This window comes from Lissotriton helveticus, chromosome 5_1 (genome assembly GCF_964261635.1).
Source record: "Lissotriton helveticus chromosome 5_1, aLisHel1.1, whole genome shotgun sequence".
NCBI classification, from domain to species: Eukaryota; Metazoa; Chordata; class Amphibia; order Caudata; family Salamandridae; genus Lissotriton; species Lissotriton helveticus.
The window spans coordinates 959,472,296-959,499,619 of NC_136065.1; the positions used below are offsets into that span (position 1 = coordinate 959,472,296).

General features: G+C 41.9%; 1 protein-coding gene across 1 annotated transcript in view; it reads right to left on the minus strand.

Annotated features, from left to right (window-relative positions):
* LOC144752576 (opsin-VA-like) overlaps positions 1 to 27,324 on the minus strand; it is a 400,680-nt gene that overhangs the window by 46,104 nt on the left and 327,252 nt on the right. The window contains exon 3 of the mRNA XM_078640464.1: positions 26,708 to 26,825. Coding sequence (XP_078496590.1) covers positions 26,708 to 26,825 — 118 coding nt within the window. The remainder of the gene's footprint in view (positions 1 to 26,707; positions 26,826 to 27,324) is intronic.

The following is a 27,324-nucleotide window of genomic DNA, read 5'->3' on the forward strand; positions in this document are numbered from 1 at the left end:
ACGACAGCTATGCTTCGTAATGTTCCCTTTGCAGAGATCTGCAAGGCGGCCACTTGGAAGTCGGTCCATACCTTTGCTAAGCATTACTGCCTGGACACTGATGCCAGGGCAGACGCTCAGGTTGGGCAGGCTTCGCTGCGGAATTTGTTCGCACAATAGTGGCATAATTTCATACTCTCCACCGCCGCTTGATGTGGGGATGGGCTTGCCATTCTATTCACTAGATTATGACTATACACAGAGATCCCCTACTACAGAAGGAGTAGTTTCTGTCCTGTAACTCCAGTTCTGTAGTAGGGGTATCTCTGTTATAGTCATAAGCGCCCTCCCGCCTCCCCGGTGGAGATTTGTTCAGGTGCATAATGCTACAGGTCTGGCGTTTTTTACGCCTTCAAAAAGAACTGAAACTAAGTTGGACCTGCTATGCATTCTGGGATACTGGGAGAAGGTTCTGGAAGGTTCCTTAAAGGCACAGTATTCTATTTAAGCCACATAATGGCAGCCTATGGGGCTTGTCTGTCCAGGTTCTTCTCTCTATCATTCCTGAGGGATTTTGCTGTTAAGCAAGGGAAATCTGTACAGGCTTTGCTGTTTTGTGGATTTTGTGGTGGAATTTCTAGTTGAAGTACTGGACAGTGTAGCCTTTTTTGGCTGCATTATCTGTCTTTAAATTCTCTCTTAAGTGTCTATGCATTTCTGCATTTTTTGACACTGTAAGAGATTATTTTTGATTGCTCCGGGGTCCACGCACATGGGCGGGACTATTCACTAGATTATGACTATAACAGAGATACCCCTACTACAGAACTGGAGTTACAGGACAGAAACTACTCGTTATGCTGATTACATCCACTGTAACTTCCAAAGGTGTTTCTCAACCATGGCAAGTTGGATGACTCAAAATGAGCTGTAGTTTATCATAGCTAAGACAGATATCAGTAGGTGATGACAAATAGCTTGACAAACCAGCGGTGGCCAAACAATTTAGCAAAACCTGCACCCAAATCTTCAAGCCCCTTGAAAAAACTAGGTGTAAATATTGATTCCACATTAAGTCAAGGTCCTCAGATTTCCATGGTCATTGCTTCCTGTTTTGAAATGTTAACAGTCTTGAAAAATATTTTACCGCTTGTAGGAAATGTGGGTAATGGTTGAGGGAGGTGAAACCCTACTCAAGCAGCAACCACAATTCCTGTCAGGGTGAAGTAACAAGCAACCGCAAATTAACTTATGTTTAACCCTCTGGTAGCTTAGCATAAAAGCAGTCAAGGCTTAACATAGAGGCAATGTGTAAAGTATTTATGCAGCACCTCAAACAGTAATGAAGTGAGAACACAACACAAGAAAATTCCTACACCAATTTAGAAAACATAGAGCAAAATCTAACAAAATATTTGGGACCAAAATGGCAACAATCCAATCAGTAGAACTGGAGATATGCAGTTTTAAGGATTTAAGTGAAAATAAAGCCTCAAAGCACAAAGCCCAACTGTAGTGTCTGGTCACACTGTACAGGGATACAGTCACAAGTTCAGGCTGACCGCGATGGAGCACAGGCTGGATTCAAGGGCTCAGTTAGGCCTGCTGAGGAAAGGAACATCAATCTTGGTTGTGAAGCATTGCGATATCCCATGTTAAGGATGCATCCTGCAGTGGTGGTTCCTATGAGCTGTGGGCGGTGATGTGTGGTACTGCATTGAGGATGTTTCACACAGCAGCATTTCCAATGGAGCCATATGCAGAGGTTTGCGATACAAAATACAGTGTCAGGAATGCATTGCAAACTGGCGGATCCGATGAGCTGAGGGCTGCAAGGTGAGGTCCTGCGTCAAGAATGCATCGCGGGGCGGCGATTTAAGATTAGGTCATCGACAAGGCTTGTGATTCGAGGTCCTTCACCATCATGGATGCAGGCCTGCAAACCAAAATCCAGGGTAAGGGATGTGTCTTTCTGTGAAGACTCCAATGTGGTGAGGAACTGCTTCAGTTCTGTCCAAGAGACCACAGCTGGTCTGGCAGAGCACCCTCAGGCTCACTTACAAGGGTTCAGGACTGGGGTGGCACGACTTGGGGTGCAAGACTCGCAGTAGGAGTCCAGCTGCTGGGTTTAAAGTGGTTGGAGCTTTTTCTGTCCCTGAGGCTCTGATCAGGAGGCCAGCCAACTTTCTTTGGAGTAACTCTGGTGGCCCTGGCTTCAAGATACAGGTCCAGTTTTTCGCTCAGGCAGCAGGGCAGCAGAGAAGCAAGGCAGCAGAGTAATAGTCCTTCTTGCAGCAGGGCGGAAGAGCAGTCCTGAAGAGTTGGGTTTGAGGGTCCAACAGTTATACTTGGTACCAGGTTTGAATTAGGAGAAGGTTCTGTAAGTTTCCACTCTAGGGGTGTTTGGAATATCCTCCCTCCCTGCCATGGCCCCAGCTTATATGGGGGCACAAAAGACTAGTGTCAACCCCTTTTTGAGTGTGCTCAGACAGAGGCTTTGTGATAAGCAAATGTGGTTGGTAACAGCTCCGCCCCCTTTCCAATACCCTGAATACCATACCATCACCACCAAATATCACTACTAATACCCCTACCATCACCAATACCTAATATGATAACACCACCAGAGGAGAGGGGAGAGGGGTTGGCCTAACGGCTAAGGCGCTCGACCTCGGACCAGGTGATCTGGGTTCGAGTCTCGGTAACGACGCCAAAAAACCCCTGTGATTCTGGGCAAATCACTTAATCTCCCCGTGCCTAAAATGAAAGTGTGTCCTCATGTAACGTAACTGGTGCTAAGTAAAGCGCTCTGATAACTGATTCGGTTCTGTTCTAGTTCGCGCTATATAAAACTCTGCAAAAAAACCCAAAAAAAACACCAATACCACTAAAGTCAACAATACCACAATAACAGACCCACCATACATACCACTTCTACCAATCCCACACCATCACCTAGCTCACCTTAACCGTTCCTACACCAGCATCAAGACCACCACCAATACCTCACCAGCACAAATTCCAAACAGCACAAATAATACAATTTCCAGCAATACCACATGAATAATGGAATTACCACTAATACCATCATCACCGGGAATGCTGGCGAGGGACCGTACCACCTTGCACATTTAATTGAGGCTGTGGATGCAAGGCAAGCCCAATACCCATGGGACCAAGGCTATATTTTCTTCCTCCATGCAAAGTTTTTTCCCAGTCAGACTACTTTCTCTTACATGTGTCAGAATCCCATATGGTTAGAAAATGCCCATATATGATCCTGCGGTCTCTCAGACCACTCCCCTCTTTAAATTTCGCTGCAACTAGGCCAGTGACACTCCTGGTGTTGTATGTGTGGTGGCTGTAAGACACTTAAACCAATACGTATATATTCATTCAGCCATCAAACGGCACCTAGACACAAATAAAGGCACAATCAAGTCTTCAGAGGTTCTCTGGGAAGCATAAAAGGCCGCAATTAGAGGGGAAATCCTTAGCCATGTATTTGGTAAGCGTGAAAAGTGCAGACAGGAAATGACCGACTTGGAAATGCGCATTCTATAGTTGGAAGCTGACTCTAACTATATCGAGCTCTCCCGCTACACTAAGGGACTTATTTCACCAACAAATGATATTCTGCCACCTGCTCGTGGATAGGGCTTGGACTGTATGGCTCGCCACGTAAATCTGCATATGCCAATGGGGTGATAAATCTAGCAATACCCTACACTGGCTTTGTACTAACACAACAGATTGGATGGGGGGCCATTGAGCAGAGCATAGAGCTGTGCCACCTACTACACGTAATTGTATGTCCCACCACCTGAGGCGGACCATGAGACCCTCCAAGACTTTGTGAAAGACACACCCACAAGCCCCCTGACAGACCTAGAACAGGATGTGCTAGACAAAGACAGCACTTGTGAGGAACTGATGGACACCCTGTCTCAGCTCCAGTCTGGCAAAACTCCTGGTCCCAACAACATCTTTAAATTGTACACAGGGCTGCTAATATAACCTAACTAGACTGTGGTAAAGCAGGTAATGGAGACAGGCATGCTCCCTTCTGCTCTCTGACTTGCTGAAATTGGAGTCATACGTAAAAGGGGACACCCACTGAACAATTGCTCCTCATACCACCCCATCTACCTCCTGAAAAAAAAGTCAATCTATGGCCCTGGCCAATAGATTTTGGAGCCTGATAACCATCCTGGTCCATACAGATCAATCTGGTTTTATATCTCAGAGAGCTTCCCAGCACAACATCTGACGTCTGTACAATGCACTGCCATTATCAGATGGACTACTAAGAACTCACGTGTTCCTTCAAGTAGACGTTCATAGGGCATTTTACTCCCTCCAGTGGGATCATCTGTTTTGTCTATTGGGTGTACTAAATTTTGGACCAAAACTAATTAAGTGGACAAGACTTCTGTATACCGACTTACTCGCCAGAGAGAGTTTGGGGGGGTTCACTATCCACTCCAGTGCCATTATATAGGGGGACATTGAGGCAGGGAAGCCCATTATAACCCTTGGCAGGATGGCTGAGGATAGACTTCATGATCAGTGGCCAAGAATGAGGTCCCGGGATCTCGGCCAGGATGGTGTTATACTCAGACGATGTCCTAATCTTCCTGTATGACCCCTAGATTCTAGGCCCGGAGTCCTTTAGATCCTTGGTGTTTTCAGGGCTTATTCCAGGTTTTCCATCAACAAATTCATATCCTCTATGTACCCCCTGGGGTGTCCTCAATCGGGGCTCAGCTGGCCTGATAGAATAGAGGTTCTATGGGCGAGCTTTCAATACCTGGGAGTGTACATGACAAAAGACCCAAACCAGGCCTGGGAATGTAATGTTCAGCTGCACCTAGAGGAATGGCTGTCAGAATATTGACGGAAATAAAATCGACCTCCAAAAATATCGACACAAAAATATCGTTGTCAAAAATATTGAAGTCCAATCTACGTAATGGTAAGAACAAAAATATCGGAAAAAAATTATCGTTGTCAAACATATTGATGTTAAAAATATCGTTTTTTAAAATGTTTTAACAATAATGTAAAATTAAGTAAACAATACATATAATTAAAATAAATATAGTTAAAAATATGAAAACCAATTTAAAAATAATAACTAATACATATAATGTTAAAATAAATTAAACATATACATATAAATTAATATATTTTCCCAAAACACACAAAATTGAATGCACGCTCTCAGGACACATGTACATGAAGTATGTACATTTATGTTCACGTAAAAAACCCCAGCCGAAGTCCTATGTTTATGTTTACAACATGGTTCGTGTTATTTAACTAATGAACTACAAGCGCTATTCACGTGATCAAGCCACTTGTTGGTGAAACGCGTTGTGAATAAACAGCACTTTCTGGATTTGGCGACTTTCCTCTTTTGTCCTGAGAGCGTGCATTCAATTTTGTGTGTTTTGGGAACATTTAAATACCGGAGCAACTCCGCCAGCGTGCACGCCACCTTTCTTGGGTCGTGGGGATCCAGAAGGAGTAACTTTGCTTTGGATAAATTAATATATATGCTTATTCCACATAGTGCAACAGTGGGGAAAGCATTGGATAGCGTAGGGGTAAAAATTACTATTCCCACTCCAGTGAGTGCAACAGTAGAGAAATAGTTGGATAGCGTAGGGATAAAAATTACTATTCCCACTCTAGAGAGTGCAACAGTAGGGAAAGCATTGGATAGAGTAGGTGTTAAAAATAACATAATTATAAATCAAATAAATATTGTAATTAAATAATGATGTATTAATAAATTAACAATAAATAAAATTAAACCTTCAAATATATCAAAATTAAAAATAACTTTAATAATATTAAATACTTCCCACCCTATTCCCCAATAAACACACAGCACACTTCACATAAAATTTCACACAATAAAATGTCAATTAATCAATTAATAAAAATGTATTTGCAATTTGTAATTAATTACCGATAAATTATCAATAACAATAAATAATATGCAATTAAAATTATTAACCAAATAATAATTAACAAAAAATTAATTTTCAATACCAATAAATAATATTTTATAAAAAAATAATAACCAATTAATAATTAATTAACAAAAAATGTATTATCAATACCCATTTTTTTAATGAATGACTTAATTACAAATAAATTAGTCCCCACCCCATTCCTCTATATACCCACAACCCACTCCAATAACAAATTAATACAAATAATATAATTATCAATTAATAATAATTCATTACCAATTAATAACGAATTAACAATACAATAATTATTAATACCAATAATAAAAAATGTATAATTACTTAATTAAAATTAAATTACTTCCGACCCTAATCCCCCATAAACCTACAACCCGCTACAGAACTAAAACACAAAATTACTTTTCCCACTCCAGTGAGTGCAACAGTAGAGAAAGAGTTGGATAGCGTAGGGGTGAAAATTACTATACCGACTCCAGAGAGTGCAACAGTAGGGAAAGCACTGGATAGCGTGGGGGTAAAAATTACTATTCCCACTCCAGTGAGGGCAACAGTAGGGAAAGCGCTGGATAGCGTAGGGGTAAAAATTACTATTCCCACTCTAGAGAGTGCAACAGTAGGGAAAGCATTGGATAGAGTAGGTGTTAAAAATAACATAATTATAAATCAAATAAATATTGTAATTAAATAATGATGTATTAATAAATTAACAATAAATATAATAAAACCTTCAAATATATCAAAATTAAAAATAACTTTAATAATATTAAATACTTCCCACCCTATTCCCCAATAAACACACAGCACACTTCACATAAAATTTCACACAATAAAATGTCCAATTAATCAATTAATAAAAATGTATTTGCGATTTGTAATTAATTACCGATAAATTATAAATAACAATAAATAATATGCAATTAAAATTATTAACCAAATAATAATTAACAAAAAATTAATTTCAATCCCAATAAATAATATTTTATAAAAAATAATAACCAATTAATAATTAATTAACAAAAAATGTATTATCAATACCCATTTTTTTAATTATTTACTTAATTACAAATAAATTAGTCCCCACCCCATTCCTCTATATACCCACAACCTACTCCAATAACAAATTAATACAAATACTATAATTATCAATTAATAATAATTCATTACCAATTAATAATGATTTAACAGTACAATAATTATTAATACCAATAATTAAAAATGTATAATTACTTAATTAAAATTAAATTACTTCCCACCCTATTCCCCTATAAACCTGCAACCCGCTACAGAACTAAAACGCAAAATTTAATTGAAAATAGTTAATAACTACTAAAAATTAATATTTAATTTACTATAATTAAATAACTTCCCACCCTATTCCCCTATAAACCCACAACGCGCTACGGTACTAAAATGCATAATTTACTTTAAAAAGAATTACTAATTTCTAAAAAATGTATACATATATTAAAAAAACAGTACAATACTTAACAAAAAATATAGAACACGTACATATAAAATACATACTAAAATACATAACACTAATATAAATATCGATATTATTAACATCGATAATTTAACTTTCGATATGACTAACATCGATATTTGCAACATCGATATTACTTACCTTAAGTTCGAAATTGTGGTTGTCGATATTCTTGATGTCGATATTCTGTCCCTCCGATATTTAAAACTCCATTTAAATGTACTTCGATATTTAAAAATCAATATTCCCTAGAGCAGGTGATCTGAGAACTAGGTTATGGGACGACACTGCCTCGATCCATCTCGGTCACTTGGCCATATAGGAAATAGTCATCCTGCCTCACTGTTATACCAGCTAAAGAAGTACACTTTTTCACTTCTAATCGCTATTTTCAAGAAGTTAGACGCCTTGCTGAGGGACTTTCTGTGGCGGCACTGTACTACACAGATAACCATTTCTAAGTCTTATAAATCCACATACGATGGAGGTAGTCAGCCCCAGACACCCTCTTGTATTATTGGGCTTCCCATGTTATTGTCATAAACGAATGGTGGTTTAACGCCACGGCCAAGCCTGCCTTCACCTCTGAGAAAAAGGCGATGCAATAGACCCCCTCTCTTGCTTATGTTAAATGTGGGGACACCTCTGGGAAACCTTCTGACAGTAGCAAAAGTGACTCTTCAGACTTGAAGGGAGACCCACAGAGCTCTTGGGTTGGCCGGACGGCTTACAAAAAAACCCTACTGTGGCACAGGGCCCAGCTGTTTTGAGGTTATGGCTTTAAAGGGCTTCAAACCCTGGGCTGTAATAGGCATCTCAAAACTGGGAAAAGGCCTGTTGGGCCTGTTAGACCTGTCAACGTTAGGGTGGTCTTCCCTCAAACATTTTGCCTTCCTCCCCATATTTTTGCTGATCTTGTTTTTGCTGCCTGTAGGACTCTGACCACTTTACCCCTCCGAAAATACAGGTGCTTACTTCTTAAAGCATGTTAACATTGGCTTATTCTCAATTGGAAAAATAGATTTTCTTGTAAATCCCTACTACAGAGGTACTACATGTACCCAGGACCTCTAAATAAAACACTACTAGTGGGCAGTCAGCACTGATTCTGTCACCAACTTGAGTAGCTCTTTAAACATGTCTCAGCTCTGCCATTGCAGCCTGTGTCTGAAGTTTAAAACTGCCATTTTGACCTGGTACAAAAAAACTTTTCCAGGGCTAAAACTTCCTTTTTAATACGCATAAGGCACCGATAGGGTAGGCCCTGGAAAGCTCAGAGGTCAAGGTGCAATGTATTTAAAAAGTAGAACATGTGCTCCTAAATTTTACATGTCCTGGTGGTGAAAAAATCTCTTAAGCTCATATTTCAGTTCTGCAAGGCCTACCTCTTGACCCTCCTTGCAAGTGGATGTATCAAATGTGGTTGGTTCAGCCAGGAGTGCAAATTTATTACTCAGAGGTAGATCTGCAGGTATCTTACCTTGGGTTTCTCTGTGATTGCTCTGCTGACTGGTGGGGGGCCCTTCGATAGCTTCAATGTATTTTGTTTGTCGTTTATTACTAGCGTCCTTTATGAATAAGCTTGGAATGCTGCCAGGGCCTGGATTAATGGGTACAGCGACAGTGGAAGTTTGAGGGACCTTGGGGGTGGGAGCAGGTGTAGAAGTAGATGGTGCAGGTGTTCGTAAGCAGGCTGTCACAATCAAATAATATATTGTCAATACGATCCATCACACTACCACCACATTTCTTATTCCTCTGTGTCTCAGGGCTTAGATTCCGACTCTGTTCCTTGTTTTTTTTCTTCAGAGAACCTCCCAGCCCTCCCTAATTCACTTTCCTTTTTCCCATATTTGTGCATAGGAGTAGTATGATGGAAGAACAATTGCTAGATAACTAATGATGGGGAGTCCATTGGTAGATTTAGTGGGAACCAAAATCGACCACACTACCGTAGTATGCAGGGAATTCCATAGGCCATGAACCTTAGATTTTGAGGCTCAGCGGTGTGGCCCAGCCCAGCCTCCTCTGGCTGTGGACGGGCCTGGGCTTTGCCCGGGCACTTCCGTGTGCCTCCAGCGCTGCGGGAGCCCGAGCAGTTTTTAGCGCCTCCTGGTTCAGGTCAGGGGTCAAGGCTGGTGGCGGCTCCTGCTGCGATGCATGATGGGAAATGAAGTCCCCAGCCGGGTTGCCTGGTTCCTGGTGTGATGACTGGTTCCCACACTGCTGGATTCCCGAGCAGTATTTAGGGCCTCCTGGCAGAGGTCAGGGTTCATGGTTGGTGGCCGCTCCTGCCACGATGCGGGATGGGAAATGGAGTCCCCAACAGAGGTTCCTGGTGTGGTGACTGGCTCTCGCGGTGCGGGAGCCTTGAGCACTGTTTAGCGCCTCCTGGCGCAGGTCAGGGGTCAGGGCTGTTGGCAGCCCCTGTCACAAAGCAGGATGGGAAATGGAGTCCCCAGCAAGGTTGCCTGGTTCCTGGTGCGGTGACTGGCGCCCAGGCTGCGGAAGCCTCAAATAGGATTTAGTGCCTCCAGGCACAGGTCAGGGGTCACGGCTGGTGTTGGCTCCTGCCATGATGCGGGATGGGAAATCTAGTCCCTAGCAAGGTTGCCTGGTTCCTGGTGCGGTGTCTGGCTCTAAGTGATAATTTCAAAATGGGAGCAGGTAACCAGTTCAGGTTTGATGTCTTTGGAATTTTAATGACAAATCCTAACGTATAGTAAAGTGGAATTTTAAATTACAGTTTTGAAAATGCCACTTAGAGAAAGTTGGTATTTTCCTGCATTTGGCATTTAGTGCCTGTAGCCTGCCTCTGGGTCATTTTGCATGACTGGGTGTAGCTGACAGTCTGGCTTTGTGTATTCCCCCTAGACAGCCACACACAATAGAGAGCCTATGTGTGCCTGGATGGGCCTTCACTGGGAGGTTAGGAAGGCGGAGCTGGGCACAGCCCTACATACACTTGAATAGACTGTTTCCTGTCTCCACACAAAGGGCTGCATACACCCTGTAGTTAGTCTTGAGCTAGGACATGGAAGACAGGAAGACTCTGCATTTCAAAGAGAATCTCTAGAAGCTTCTTATGCCTTCTAGAGGAAGGGCACCAGTTAAAATATTGGGCCTCAAACACCACTTCTTCATTTAACTTCTGAAACTGTGGAAACTCTTCCAGGAAGAAGGACTACTGTGCTGCTGAAACGACTGCCATTCTGCTGGATTGCTGCTCTAAAGGAGTGCTGTTCTGACCTGCTGCCCTCTTGCCTGGGTGAAAAGGACTCGACCTGCATCTGTTGAACCCAGGACAACCAAAGTGACTCCATGGGCTAGTTGGCTGGCCTGCCGCCTAGAGTCTAAGGGTCGGAAGGCTCCAATAGCCTTGAACCCCTTACCTGGACTCTGCCATCTGTGATTCTGGCCCTCCCAAGTGGTTCCACCCCAGTCCTGGACCCTTGGGAGTGGGCCTGAAGGTGCTTCTGGCTGTCGGAACCGAAGCGGAGCAAAGCGCCAAAAAACCTCGCTGCACAGCTGACCGCCTAATTGGAATCAACACTGAGCGGTGCAAAGCCCGGTAAATCCTTGCTACACAGCTACCAACTCCATCAGAACCAATGCAAAGTGATGCAAAGCCCTGCAAAGCCTCGCCACACAGCTTCATTGGAACTGACCCCAGACAATTTGAAGTCTCACAACCGCGCACCAGAATTTAAAGTGCTTTGTTCAGTAGGGCTAACTAGCTCCCTATTGCCAGCCGGTACTTCATCGTAGTCAGCCTGAACTTGTGACTGTGTCCCGGTCCAGTGCAACCAGATATCCACAGTTGGCGTTTTGTGGTTTTTGATGCTAATTTCAATGAAACCTTAAAAAATGCATATCTCCGATTCTACTGTTTGGATTTTTGTCATTGTGGTCTTGTTTTATTTCTTATTTATTAATATTAACAAGTACTTTTTATTTCTTAACTGTTGTGCGATCCTTTTGTGGTGTATTTTACCTGCGTTCCTTTTTGAAGGGTTGCAAAAATACTTTACACATTGCCTCTGAGTGAAGCCTGAATGCTCCGTGCTAAGCTACCCGAGAGATGAGCACATATTAATTTAGGGTTTGCCTGTGACTTCCCTGACAAGGGTTGTGGCTTCTGCTTGAGTAGGGTTTTACCACCCCTCAATCAACAACCCAATTTGTTACAGGGCTTGACAGTGAAACCCTTCATTGAGCTGCATGCAGAATGTGACCTTAACCGCCCTCGCCCAGTTCGTCAAAGAACTTATGGATGTGCCAGACCACAGCCCACTTGAGACAAAAATACTCTTGGGTGAACTGACTAATCACAAAATTTCACTGGTATATCCATTGTGAGTGGCTCACACACATTACTCTTTCAACTGACTGCGAAAAAGCATGAACGGGAGATTTGGGGCAACTTACTAACAATGACCGGAGGGAGGCTTGTGCTTTACCCAGAGAGATGGTGCCTTGCAGTTCCACCTAATCTAGTGGAAATACAGACACAAAGTTTACTATACAGGGGATAGATTACTGAAAATGGGGAAGCAACTTCACTGATCTGCCTGCACAGCACAGCATAACATGGCGATTTTCTCCACACAATCTAGATGTTTGAGAGGCTGATCCCTTTCCGGGAAGGAGTGTTGTAATGCCTGGAGCATGTATTGGGTTGCACGTTACACCAAGACCCTAAGTTTGTCATCCTCCACATCACAGTGGAGATAGACACTGACAGATATTGCACAGCACTGTTGTGGTTGAGACTGGTGATTGCGAAGAGGGACATTGCCTGGGACTGGAAAGACAGTGGTCATTCATCCTGGGAACAGGTGAAATCTGGGTTGGACCATTGTATGAGATTGCAAATTCCCCTATATAAGGCTAGAGGCTGCCCAACCAAACATTACAAACTATTGGCTGCAGGGGGTCAATACCGGGGCATCGCCCTTCAAAGGGTTGAAAATCCTTGTCCCTGTTAGACGAAACTGGGGGGAGGTTTTGTTCTTATGTTTGCTTTTATTAACCTTGAAATATTATATTGCAGGCTCCCCCAGTTGAGCATCAGATGTTCTGTATGGCCGGCTGTGTAATAATCTAGTGGATCTAATTCGAATAAATTCAATAAAATGTTTTCAGAAAAATTATGCCATAATCACCAATTCCATCTAAACTATACCAGCAAAATCCCTACTTCCAGTGCCACAACACTTTCAACAACACCAACAATAATCCCAATACCACCACCCATATTACCAACATCACCAACAACAATTGCACCACTGGTACAATCATTGCTACAATACCACCACAATACTATGATTACTTATACCACCACAACAAAAATCACCACTAAGACAATTATCACCTCCATCAATAAAACCACTTGCACAAACACCATGACTATCCCCATCACCAATACACCAAAACCACCAATATCACACCACCACTACCAACATCACCAATACCAGTACAACATATACCACCAAAACATTACTAATTCCACCACTCCAACATCAATAGCCACCACTAGCACAACCACCACCTAGCACCACCAATTGACAATACCAATATAAAAAACAACTCCATCAGTACAACCACCACCAAAGGTATCGCCAAAAACATTACACTACTGACATCACTAGCTTAATAAAGCCAGTAGGGTTTGCTTTAATGTGCTATTGCTAGAAAACATAATTTCTTCATGTTTATTTGCATACATTGTTACATGAAACTCAGCTTTGCCAATGCTAGTTCTTTCCTACATTCACAATGCCTCTTTGCGATTCATCACCTGATGATTCTGTCTGGATCCGTAGAAGCAGCCTTGGCTGCTGTGTGACTGAGGCCTATGAATAGAAAAGATTCCAATGAGGTTTCATGCCTAGTGTCAGCAGGGGACAACCTTCCAATGTGACAGTGCTTTTTGTACTAGAAACATTTTACATTTACTTCTTCTGCATGGTTTCCTCTTACATGTGGATGCCTCGTCCACTTAGCATGGGGTGAGGGTACAGTTTTCCTTTGCACAATTGTCATTTCCAGATAGTTTGTATTATGTATAATGAGATGCAGAAATTTGACTTTTTCAGTCCCACTGTACCGTAAATCTTTTTGTTAAGGGCACAGAGATCTGTACGTGTGTTCATTTGTGTGTTTGCGATAGGTCTCCCCTTATACCAGAGCTCCCCCTGTTCTCCTCTCAGTCTTGCCCTGGCTCTCCTTCTTGAGGTTAAACCCAATGGCCAAATTGTAGGCATAAGCAGGAATGCAGTTTTAGTGTTTGTGTCAAGGAGATGGGGAGGGCCAATTATAAGTATAAATGAGAAAGAACACATAGGCCAGGTCCCTGTGGAAATATTTGTGCATGTGTCAAAATTATACGGTTTCCACCTATTAACACATCCTGCGCATTTTCCCTAGGTAAATTTCATTACAAGACCTGAGGCTACCATAATGCATTATTCCTTTAATGCAACTTCAAGCAGCCATTTTAAAGTTAATACATCACAATGCAAAGCTCTAGAATACTCATCGGTTACAACGGCAACAAGGCTAGATAGATATACCTCTTTTAAATGTGGCTTCAAGCAGATAAGTTCTGGTTTTTTTCATTGCTCTCTATATTTTCTTCTCAATGTTGCATTGTATTGCGTTTAATCTTGATTATACCTTATATTATAGCTAATAACATTTCCTGCTATCTTTGTTTTCTATTAACCAGTTTTACTTTGCTATTTATCAATATTTTATTTATATTTTTGGCTTCTGCTGCTTCCAACATACCTCGGCTCCTGTCGCCTCCACCAAGCCTTCTACACCCTTTCGGAAGAGAGACGCCACTCTCCCTTTCCGATTTCCACTTTTCCTTCACTTTTTTCCTTTCCGCAAGAGTTTAAAAATCTTTGCGGTCCGTGCACGACCCTCCTCACACTCCAAGTTACAGCTGATCGCTCGCACTGTCTCTTAACGTGTGCCTCCCTTATTATGTGTCATGACCTCGCACTCCCTTCTCCTGAGTCATCTCCTAGGCTCGCCTCACTCGGCCTGCTCACGGCCAGAAAATCCTTTCCTGAGATCATTTTCCCTTCACTTACCGCCAGATTACCAGCCCCGGGGCCCAGGTCCTGTACTTCTTCATCGGTAAGAGCCTTAAAATCCTCTCTGTCAGTGATGTACCTTAACACCCGGTCCCTGGTCAGCCACCAGTCAGATATTTTTTATCTCCTGGGGTCGGAACAGCCGGACATTTTGTTTCTGACCGAGACCTGGCTCACAGATGACTCTTCCCCCGACATCCTGGCGGCTATCCCCTCGGGATATTATATACTGCAAGTCAATCGTTCCTCTGGCAAAGCTGGTGGGGGGGTTGCAGCCATTATTAGGCACCCAATTCGTTTCTCCCCAGTGCCCACTACCAGTATCCCCATGACTGATTGCCTGGTATTTAGACTGGAGCAGCCAGGGTCATCCCTCATATGCGCCCTGGTCTATCGCCCCCCTCAATCCATGCCCAGTTTCTCGGCCCAGTTTGGTGATCTTATCTCCCAGCTCACTATCAATAACGCCAAAGTTTTGGTCCTGGGAGACTTCAATTACTGGCCGTCGGATGCTCATGAAACCCCAGGCTCACTGGCCTTCTCAGACCTCATGCTAGGCTTAAACTGCACTCAACACATACACTCACCTACTCATGTCAAGGGCCACACTTTAGACCAGGTTTGGACCTCCTGCCTGGACATTTCTGCACCCCTTATTCTCCCCTGCCTCTGGTCAGATCATTTTTTAATTACTTTTACTTTAGCTATGCCCTCCCCTGTTACCAAGGTCCGAGAAACCAATTTCTTGGCACGCAATTGGAACAGGGCTGACCTAAACGAATTTACCTCCCTTCTCAGTTCATCTGTCCCACCCACCACTGGATCTTCTGTTTCTATCGATTCTCAGACACAGGGTCTTACTCACTGGCTTACCTCTGCTGCTGACTTGGTGGCACCCTTAAAACTAGTCAGAGCGAGGCGCAGTCATGACGCCCAGAGGTGGTTTACCGAGGATCTCAGAGCCCAAAAACTTGGTCTTCGTCAGGCGGAACGGCGCTGGCGCCGGGGGTACTCCCCCGAGACCAAAGAGATATTCTCCTCCCTGCTTAGAGAGTATAAATCAGCCATAGCTTTGGCTAAATCACTCTATTTTTCCAACAGAATTTTTGACTCCTCAAACAAATCCAAGGATATATTTTCAATTGTTGAGGAACTGTCTAATCCGGTGAGAGTCACTATTGCGCCCCTCCCCTCCCAATCCCTATGTGATTCCCTGAACCAATTTTTTGTGGAAAAAATTGTTAAGATTAAAACCAGTATTTCTGTCCAAGCCCCGCCAGTCCCCTCTCCGCCTATTGTTTCCTGCCATCATCTCATTACCCATACTTTAACTCAGATTCCCCTCATCTCGAAAGTTAACTTTCTTTCACTTTTGCACAAAGTTTCTTCTGGTTCTCCTCGCGACTGTTGCCCCCCCTCGGCCCTTCGGGAAGCCTTTACTTCCTGCTCTGAACCCCCCTTGGCCCTTTTAAACAACTCTTTGGCCACTGGGGAGGTTCCTTGCTCCTTTAAACAGGCCGAGGTGGTTGCCATCCTGAAAAAACCCTCGGCAGACCCCTCCATCATGAGCAACTATCGCCCTATATCCCTCCTCCCCTTCCTCAGTAAAGTCCTGGAGTCGCATGTAACCCATACCCTTAGCACTTTTGTTGAGGACTCGTGCGTCTTGGACCCCCAGCAGGCCGGGTTTAGACCTGCGCATTCCACAGAGGCAGTTATCCTCTCCGTGATGGAGGAATTGCGCAGAGGGGCCGACGCCAACATCTGTCAGGCCCTGGTCCTCTTGGATCTGTCGGCCGCCTTTGACACGGTCGACCACGGTATTTTGGTCGACCGTGTCAGAGAGGCTGGCATCCAGGGTACCGCCCTGGACTGGGTTCAGTCTTTCCTGACTAAACGCCAACAAGCCGTCAGGCTGTCCCAGTTCTCTGCTACTCAGGTCGAGCTGACCTGCGGTGTCCCGCAGGGCTCCTCTTTGTCCCCCCTCCTTTTCAACTTGTACCTGGCTCCTTTAATCCGTTCCCTTCGTGGGTTGAGTGTCACCGCGTTTAATTACGCGGATGACATTCAACTGGTCTTTACCATTGATTCCTCTGACGAATCAATCACTACTTTTCAAAACACGCTCTGCTTTATTAGCAATTGGATGAGCTCAAACCACCTGAAGCTCAACCCCGACAAGACCGAGCTGGTTCTTGTCGGGGGACTTTCCAATCCTTGGCAACCTTCTTTTTGGCCGGCAAGTCTGGGCAGCCCTCCTTGCCCAGTTAATTCAGCCAAAAGCCTGGGAGTCGTCATTAGTAACGATCTTTCTATGACGCCCCAGATCAGCGCAGTAGTGTCCTCCAGTCACTTCCAACTCAGGAAAATCCGCAAAATCTCTCGTCTACTCACTACCGAAGCTCTTACTTTGGCCTTGCTTGCGTTAGTCATTTCTAGGCTTGACTACGCAAACGCACTGTATGTAGGCATTCCTGACTACCAACTTAAGAGACTTCAGTTGATCCAAAATCAGGCTGCTCGCCTGATTTACCACCAACCTAGAGATCAACACGTTCGTCCTCTCCTAAAAAGTCTCCACTGGCTTCCGGTATCTGCTCGCTGTAAGTTTAAGTTAGGCTGCATTATTTCAAAATCTCTTGCAGGCCAAGGTCCCCTTTTTATTTCCTCCCTTCTCCACCCGTATGCTCCTCCTCGCAATCTCCGGTCATCCCAGATGGCCCTGCTATCAGTTCCCAGATTTAAGAGGAAAAAACACGGTGGCCTTAGGTTTTCATTTCTAGCTCCTTCTTTTTTGAATTCCCTTCCCCTTCCTCTTAGGCTGCCTTCTCCATACTCCAGGTTCAGATCCCTCCTTAAAACCTTCCTTTTCACTGAGTCCTATATTTAGTTTCTGCTCTCACGCTCTCTTCACCGCTCCCTCAGCATAAGCGCCAAGAAACCTAATGGTGTTAGCCGCGCTCAATACATTTTTTTAACATAACATAACAGAACAACGTTTGAGATGCCAGCGATCAGCTAAGTCAGATTATCATTGTTTGGAAAGAGATTAGACATAAAACAATTATTACTACTGCATTAATAGATTTAATACTGCTCTTTTAATAGAATTATTTAATACTATTTTGAGGACTTCTATTTTGAAGACTGCTTTAACAGAATTACCTATCAACCTTTATTAAGCAGTCTATATTAATATAATACATAATAATAAAAAGCTTGGGCATACCTACAATAATTATAATCGCTATTAACACACATTTCAAGGTCTTAACCCCCTTAATTATTACTATTTCTGACGTTGAATCAGACGACTCACAAGCTCAGGCCCCCACTCCCAAAATTATTTTTTTAAATACGCTCATGCATGAGGGAGACTATAGGTCAAATTGTTGCTGGGAAAAGACCCCTACCATAATCTACCAACCCCAATGCTCTCTATGGAGTGCACATTAACGATTTTTCTAAATGTGGGAGTAAAAAATCAAGGAAAAGCAGCAATTTAGATAGGGAGAGCACATTTAGCACACTGGGAGGTCGAAGCACCTCAAACCTATTAGAAGGCTTACGCACCTCAAACACTAAGGGAGGCCTATGCGCCCCAAAAATATCTGGTGTCTATAGCGGCACAACCTTTCTGGACGCCCTATGTGGCTCACTTTATCCAAGTGCTCTATCTGACCCCCACTTAATTGATGATCAAGGAACAACTGAAGACCTGGACGCATACATTCTTGATCTGGACCAGGATGACAATGAACCAAATTTTGCTCTCTCAGAGGATGAACTCCCCTCGTCCTCTAAGGAAATAGTAATTGATCCCTTGGGTGGGGAAAGACCCTAAAAGTTCCCAATGGTGGCCTCAAAACCACGTGGCCAAGTTTATCAATAGATGGAGAAGAAACCCCATGAAAGAGACACAAGGAATATCCTTAAAGCTGAATGCCTAAGACCCATGGACCCACGATAAAATTTGTCTCACTCCACACCTGGACCCAGAACTTAGTAAGTTCCTTTTTAAACAGGGCAGGGACCCTAGGAATAGAATGGAGCGCTCTCTCAAAACCTGCCAAGACAACATGCTCAATATGTTAGGTCCTGTGTGCAGAATGATTGATTTAATAGAAGAGAGCCATATTAACAGCTCTTCACCAAACATTAATTTGTTCAGGGGTTGGAGCCAGAGGACACTAATCCTCCTCAGCAACGCTAACGCAACAATTAACACTGAAAGAAGAAGAAGTTGTTTTTATCAAAAATTGACCCTAAACTCTGTGACATAGCCAAAAAGAAACCCTCTGTTAACTCAAACTGACTTCTTTTTGGGGAAGAGATGATCAAGGGACTAGGCAAATACATGGCAACATTCACTGCACTGGATAAGGCACAAACTAACATGCACAGTGTATTTTAACCCAAGTGTTTTTGCAAGGCCTGGCAGAAGGGGTCACTCTACCGGCCGTCCCTACCAAAGAGCCTTCTACAGAGTCCGAGATTGCGGGATATGGCGGTCTTCGAGACAGATACACGTACTCGTGTTATCGCAAGGCTTGACTCAACAGCCTCTATTTATGCGGAATCTTTACTATTGTGAGTGGAAGTACCAGGGACCTGACTAGTGGGGCGAACTGATTTCATGGAACGTAGGAGACATTGAACCCTACATACCTCAAGGTGCAAGAGATTTATATTGAGTCATTCGCTCTTTTGAATGAGTATGGGGATGTAACATAGATTATACTATTTGATACTCGAATTTGAATTGATTAAATCCACTATATTTCTATTGAAGGATATGATAAAATTTCATTTGAGGTTGCAGCCCTGATGAAGTCATTGATGCATGTATATAGCATATGACGAAACATGTGTTGGCTGCCAAAGAAGTAGTTTGGAGGACAACCATTAAAATACTTTGGATTTACTCTTCAAGCTGGATATTTGGAACTTGTATTCTACAATGGACAATATATTTCCATGAACTGTTTGATTTTGTATTATAGGAAAAGATTATTAGGATTACTTCTGCACTTACACATCAGCCTTGAATTACTTGAGTATACGTATGTAAAACTTATATTGTTGTAGAGCTCAGGGAGAACCTTGCTGCAAGCCTTCTACAGACAACTGGGTTTTGGTCGTCCCTACCAGTCCAATCCCAGCTTCTACCCTCAGAGAGGAAGACCCTTATGTTCAAGAGGCTTCAGAACCAGAGGTCAGAACTCCGCCAATACTTCAAGTAAGTATCTTCCCTCCTCATCCTTCCTTTTGAACGGGGAAAGTTGGGGGTCGCCTAAAACACTTCTTACACAACTGGAAACAAATTACACAAGACCCTTGGGTTCTACAGACTGCCCGGGTTTCCAAATAGATTTTATAGAAAAACCCACACAAGTTACAACACCCAGAATTAAATCTAACCCAAGAACAATGTTCTATTGTAGCAGAGGAAATAAACTCAATGTTGGTGAAGGGAGTAATTGTAGAGGTCCACTGGGAATGTTGGAATTTCCTGAGCAATATTTTCCTAGTGGAGAAGAAGGACAAAGGGTGGAGACAAGTAATAATTCTCAGCGAATTGAACAAATCGCTCACCTAAAGGACGCCTACTTTACAATTCCAATAGCTCAAGAATCCCAGTCCTTCTTCCAATTTTCTTGGAACAATCACCTATACCAATTCCAATCTCTTCCCTTCGGTCTATCCTCTGCCCCCTGGGGCTTCACCAAAGTTATGAAGCCCATTAACTCAGTTGTAAGGGAAAGAGGTATATGCCGTCTAATCTATCTAGACGACATTCCCCTCATGTCTCAACACCATTCTCAACTTCTAAAAGACTTGAATACTACTGTAAACTTAATAGAGAGTCTAGGTTTTATTATACACAAAGAAAAATCAATCATGACCCCCTTAGAGGTCTCTAGAGTTTCTGGGCTTCACAGTGGACACAGTGAAGTCTATGCTGCTTCTTCCCCCGAAAAAGATATCCAAGATTAAGAAGGAGATACATCATATCCTGAAACTCGATCTGTTAACCTTAAGAGAACTAGCCAGACCCCAGGGCCTCCTCTCATTGTCAATCCAAGCTATTTTCTCGGGTCCTTTGCACTATCTGGCCCTTCAAGGTTGAAAGGCAGAGATCACCGGTCTGGCCTTTGGTATGGAGACAAAATGTGCCTAGATTTTGAAGCCAAGACAGAACTGACCTGGTGGTTAGAAAATCTGGACCCATGGAATGGCAAAGCCATATTTGGCATTTCCCCAGAATTCGTCCTGGAATCAGACACCAACCTTCATGGCTGGGGTGCTTGCTTTCAGAATCAAAACACAGGAGGCTCATGGTCCTATTTGGAGAGTACAAACCAAATAAATATTTTGGAGTTACCCGCCAGGCTTTATGCCCCTGTGAGTTTCAAGCAATCCCTTCAAGGGAGATCCGTCATTCTCAAGATAGATAACGTGTCAGCCGTAGCCTACATAAATCACCTGGGGGCACCAAGTTACCAAACCTCTCCAACCTAGCAAAAAAGCTATGGCTGTTCTGCCTAGAACACAAAATATTGTTAAGAGGGGAAACCTTCCAGGACGAAACAATGTCTGTGTGGACTGGAGTTCCAGATTCCTAGTAGATCACACGACTGGAAACTGAACACAAACATGTTAAAAAAAACATAGATTACCTTTGGAGTCCCTTAGAAGTAGACCTCTTTGCGAGCAGACTGACCTGCCAATTATGCAAATGCTTCAGCTGGATGCCAGACCCGGGTGCTCTGGCAGTGAATGCCTTCCTTCAACCTTGGAAAGGAATTCAGGGATATGCCTTTCCCCCCTTAGCAATGATCCAACGCGCCCTGCAGATATTGAGAATAGAACAATGTTCAATAATACTATTAACACCCTTTTGGTCGTCCCAACCTTACCTTGGAATTAACTTACGAAATACCCTTTCTTATTACAGCTTCACCAGGTCTCCTAAGAGACATAGACGGTTTAGAACAATCCCTTCTTCAGAATGGGTACTTTGAGCCTTCTTGCTTGGAAAGTGTCAGGCGAGCCAATGAAATCTCTGACCTTTCGGCCCAAGCCTCCTCTTGTCTTCAAGAACCCTGTGCCCCCAGTACACACTATAGATACAACGGTATCTGGAAAAGATGGGTTTGTTGGTGCCTGGAAAGGAACCTGGGTTCCCTGGAGGCTCCTAGCGTACATGTAGCCAACTTTCTTGTCGATCAATTTGAAAGAGGTCTTACTTGTAGATCAATTACCTGTTATAGATGAGACATTTCTGTAGGTCTTTCCCTTTTAAATCGTTGATCTATTGGTTAGAATTCTCTAATATGCAGAATTATGAAAAGCATCAGGATCAAAAGACTTCCTAAACCTAAATACGAAATACTATGGGACGTAAAATTATTGCTTGACCTTTTATGTAACTGGCCCATTCATAATCTGCTAGATAATGAAAAACTTTCCAAGAAACTAGCTTCTCTTCTTTGTCTAATATCCTGTCATAGGGTTTCAGATGTCAAAGCACTGGAAATAACCAATAGATCCCATGACGCCTTCTGTGTCAGATTTGAAATGATCAAAATAACTAAAACCATGTCTGACATGATTTTTTACCCTAGATTCGATGCTTGCCCAAAGTTATGCATTGTAGACTGTATGAAGGAGTATGATGCAAGGATGAACAAACATTGCACTGCTGGTGTAAACCAGCTTCTTTTTTCGTTTGTCAAACCCTTCAAACCTGTCTCCTCTTCCTCTACAGCTAGATGGGTTAAACCACCTATGCAAATGGCAGGCCTTTACCTCCAAAGATTTCAAGGTCATTCTTTAAGAGGTGCGCTACGGGTAGGCAATATTTGTGGAAAGGAGGTAAGTTAGATGATATTCTTAAGGCGGCTGACTGGTCTTCTCCCTGTACCTTTGCAGAACATTACTACAAACCTGTAGAACATACGTCTGATGTAGTTTTACTAGACTACCAACTTGCATAATGGTAGCCACCGGTCTTGTAATGAAATTGCGATTCTCCTATTACCATGACTAGAGAAACTTGATTTAATTAAAGACACAGAGGCTAACATTATCCCAACCCTTCCCTCCCGGGAGTGGTCTCTTACTATAGCATGTTATTAATTTATTGTATTTTACTTATTGCATTTGTTTGAACAATAGAATTTAAAAATGAAATTAAAACAAATAAAAAAGGGGATGTATAGTTAGGAAACATTTCAGTTATTTAATACCCTTAATTTTCTCCCTTTTCATTAGACTTAGTAGTGCATTTTTTAATAATTTATCATTTTACAGTTAATTCAACCTAATTGGTACCTCCACAAGATGCACAATCTCATCTGGAGTTCTAAGATTTCCTCATCTTCCCTCCAAGCAAGTCTCAGCATCGTACCGTTTTGTTCCTTTGGATTTCATCAGTTCCTAAAGACGAAGCTTATCTTTTTATAATACTTGTAATCTGACTTTCATTGCATTTAAAAAGGCAGATCTATCTAGCCTTGTTGCCATTGTAACCTATGGGTATTCTAGAGCTTTGCTTTTTGATGTATTACCTTTAAAATGGCTGCTGAAGTTGCATTAAAGGAATAATGCACAATGTTAGACTCCGTGTCTTTAATGAATTCCAGATTCTCTGGTCATGGTAATAGGAGAATCGCAATTTGAAATGGCAGTTTTCCCACAAAATTTACTGCCACAAAAAATTCCCATAAAATTTCAAGATGGGACATTTGGAGTGAAAATCACAAATAACATGTCATTCTCCTTTTTCAATGGGGACACTCAGAACTGCAGGTAATGATCCCATCTAGTAAATTTCGAAATCTGGGGTATCAGATTTACCTTTCCCCCCTTTGCAATGATCCAACGCGCCCTGCAGATATTGAGAATAGAACAATGTTCAATAATACTGATAACACCCTTTTGGCCGTCCCAACCTTGGTTTCCAAAGACCTTGGAATTAACTTAGGAAATACCCTTTCTACTTCCAGCTTCACCAGGCCTCCTTAGAGACATAGACGGTTTAGAACATCCCATTCTTCAAAATGGGACTTTGAACCTTCTTGCTTGAAAAGTGTCAGGCGAGCCAATGAAACTTCTGACCTTTCAGTGCAAGCTTCCTTTTGCCTTCAAGAATCCTGTGCCCCCGGTACACACTATAGATACAACGGTATCTGGAAAAGATGGGTTTGTTGGTGCCTGGAAAGGAACCTGGATTCCGTGGAGGCTCCTAGGGTACATGTAGCCAACTGTCTTGTCGATCAATTTGAAAGAGGTCCTACTTGTAGATCAATTAACTGTTATAGATGAGACATTTCTGCAGGTCATTCCCTTTTAAATGATTGATCTATTGGTTAAAATTCTCTAATATGCAGAATTATGAAAAGCATCAGGATCAAAAGACTTCCTAAACCTAAATACGAAATACTATGGGACGTAAAATGATTGCTTGACCTTTTTTGTAACTGCCCCATTCATAATCTGCTAGATAATAAAAAACTTTCCAAGATACTAGCTTCTCTTCTTTGTCTAATATCCTGTCATGGGGTTTCAGATGTCAAAGCACTGGAAATAACCAATAGATCCCATGACGCCCTCTGTGTCAGATTTGAAATTATCAAAATAACTAAAACCATGTCTGACACAATTTTTTAACCTAGATTCGATGCTTGCCCAAAGTTATACGTTGTAGACTGTATGAAGGAGTATGATGCAAGGATGAACATACATCGCACTGCTGGTGTAAACCAGCTTCTGATTTCCTTTGTCAAACCCTTCAAACCTGTCTTCTCCTCCTCTATAACTAGATGGATTAAACCAGCTATGCAAATGGCAGGCGTTTACCTCCAAAGATTTCAAGGTAATTCTTTAAGAGGTGCGCTATGGCTAGGCAATCTTTGTGGAAAGGAAGTAAGTTAGATGATATTCTTAAGGCGGCTGACTGTTCTTGTCCCTGTACCTTTGCAAAACATTACTACAAACCTGTAGAACATACGTCTGATGTAGTTTTACTAGACTACCAACATGCATAATGGTAGCCTCCAGTCTTGTAATGAAATTGCGATTCTCCTATTACCATGACTAGAGAAACTGGATTTGATTAAAGACGCAGAGGCTACCATTATCCCAACCCTACCCTCCCGGGAGTGGTCTCTTACTATAGCATGTTATTGATTTATTTTATTTTACTTTATTGCACTTGTTTGAACATTAGAATTTAAAAATAAAAGTAAAACAAATAAAAAAGGGGATGTATAGTTAGGAAACATCTCAGTTATTTAATACCCTTAATTTTCTCCCTTTTCATTAGGCTTATTAGTGCAATTTTTAATAATTTATCCTTTTTCAGATAATTCAACCGAATTGGTACCTTCATAAAATGCACAATCTCATCTGGAGTTCTAAGATTTCCTCATCTTCTCTCCAAGCAAGTCTCCGCATCGTACCGTTTTGTTCCTTTGGATTTCATCAGTTCCTAAAGAAGAAGCTTATCTTTTTATTATACTTGTACTCTGACTTTCATTGCATTTAAAAGAGGCATATCTATCTAGCCTTGTTGCCCTTGTAACCTATGAGTATTCTAGAGCTTTGCTTTGTGATGTGTTAACTTTAAAATGGGTGCTGAAGTTGCATTAAAGGAATAATGCATAATGTTAGCCTCCATGTCTGTAATGAAATCCAGATTCACTGGTCATGGTAATAGGAGAATCGCAATTTCAAATGGCAGTTTTCCCACAAAATGTACTGCCACAAAAAATTCCCATAAAATTTCAAGATGGGACATTTGGAGTGAAAATCACATATCACATGTCATTCTCCTTTTTCAATGGGGAAACTCAGAACTGAAGGTAATGATCCCATCTAATAAATTTCGAACTCTGGGGTATCAGATTTATCTTAACCTCTGTCACCCTCATACAGATCACTCACAACGAAGGCCGTAGAAATCCTTCTTAGTATGGCTGCTGAAGAACACAAGCCTCACGTGCCAACAGCCAGAAATGTCCATCAAAATTTCCTTGACTATTAATGCAAGAGACACAAGATGCTACTGTGGAAAAAGAACACAGTTTTTCAAAAGTCCTACAAAGACTTTCAGGTATTGATCCATCAGTTTTTAAAAATGCCATTCAGGAGGTGCATTCCCTTAAAAATATTTGGCTTCAGCCAATCAATGGAAGGCTACATCCAAAAATTGCCTCACTCAGTTTTTCATTAGGAGTCATTATCTAGGTCTCCGTGGGAACTATCCATGCTAGTGAAGTCATGGTGGTGAGGCGATGAAAATGTTTTTTATACTGTAATTGTTTTTACCCTTTTTTCATATTGTTTGACATCTGTCAAATATATCCCTTTTTTTTTTAGACCGAGAAGTTTATTCTAAGCCATAGATGTGTTCAGCTTTAGATTATTAATTGACTGTTATTTAATTTACATGTATTTATAGTTTTGGTTCTTAACTGTTTACATGCTGGTTAAATTTAGCTATACTGTCATTTTTTAATAAAAGCATTTTGAATGATATTTATACTTTACCTATGCTCCCGATAGCTAAAGGCAGTAAAACACACATCACAGGACGGCAATAGTCCTCCTCGGGTAAATATGGATTTTGTGAAAGGTGACTGTTTTTCTGCTTAGACACACAATATTTCTGTTTTGCACCAAAAAGTGTCTCATTTGCTCTAAAATACCACAAACCTTAACGTCCAAATCTTAGGGGGCCATATTTTCAAGAAAGGGTGATACATTATTGCCGCTTTTATCGGCAGGAAACTGCCACTAAAGCGGCGATAATGGGCTTGATAATATGCCCTTGTGAAGTCCCATAGAAGCCCAGGTTCTGGTGAGAATGTATCGGCCTTTCTTGATAATATGGCCGAGTTCCTTGCGTAGTCTATAAAAGAATTACACAAGAATATACATATTGCTACCTCAAGTGGTATGACTTGCCTTACAAATTATACTATAATTCCACTATAATAAAACACAAAAATATTAATTTAAACATTTGAAACTTGTATGCACACTCTATGCTTTGCAATCTGTGTTCAGCTAGTGCTGAACTGTTCATATATCAAACGTTTGGCTTTTTGTTTTCCGAGAAAAAAACTCACCTTTCTTAGTTTCCTCATCAGTTTCCCATAAGATATGGAGATAACCAGTAATGGTAATATGAAACATGTTGTAAAGAATGTAATTATGTATGTGTGGTCATTGTATTTCCCCGAATACCTAGAAAAAAATACAATATATTTAACTATTTGGAAAAAGTGCGAGTAATCACTTATCACAGAGAACATAATATCTTAGCTGAAATGAGGATACACTGATCATCCCCTAAAAAGGGCATACATTGGAAAGTGTGTGAATATTGTGTGTAAATGTAAAATATTTAGAATTAGATGGTATGGAATTACTGTGTAGACAAAGAATTAACCATGTACCATGACTTTCTTAACGGAGAGTAGATGTTATTCAGTTTGAGATGAGCACACCTTAAAATCTATGTCCTGAATAGACATTTAGGGTCCGACAAGGTTAATTTGTAGAGGTGACCTTGGCATACTCATTTTACCTCTCGGTTCTTTACTTTAACACACTTAAGGTATTCATAAAAAATGGTAACCAATAACAATGAAGGGCTATTTAAGCATTTTGGGGAAAAAAATACAACATCTAAAACACCAATACTTGAAAAGCTGAGATAGTAATAAAATACTGACATACACTT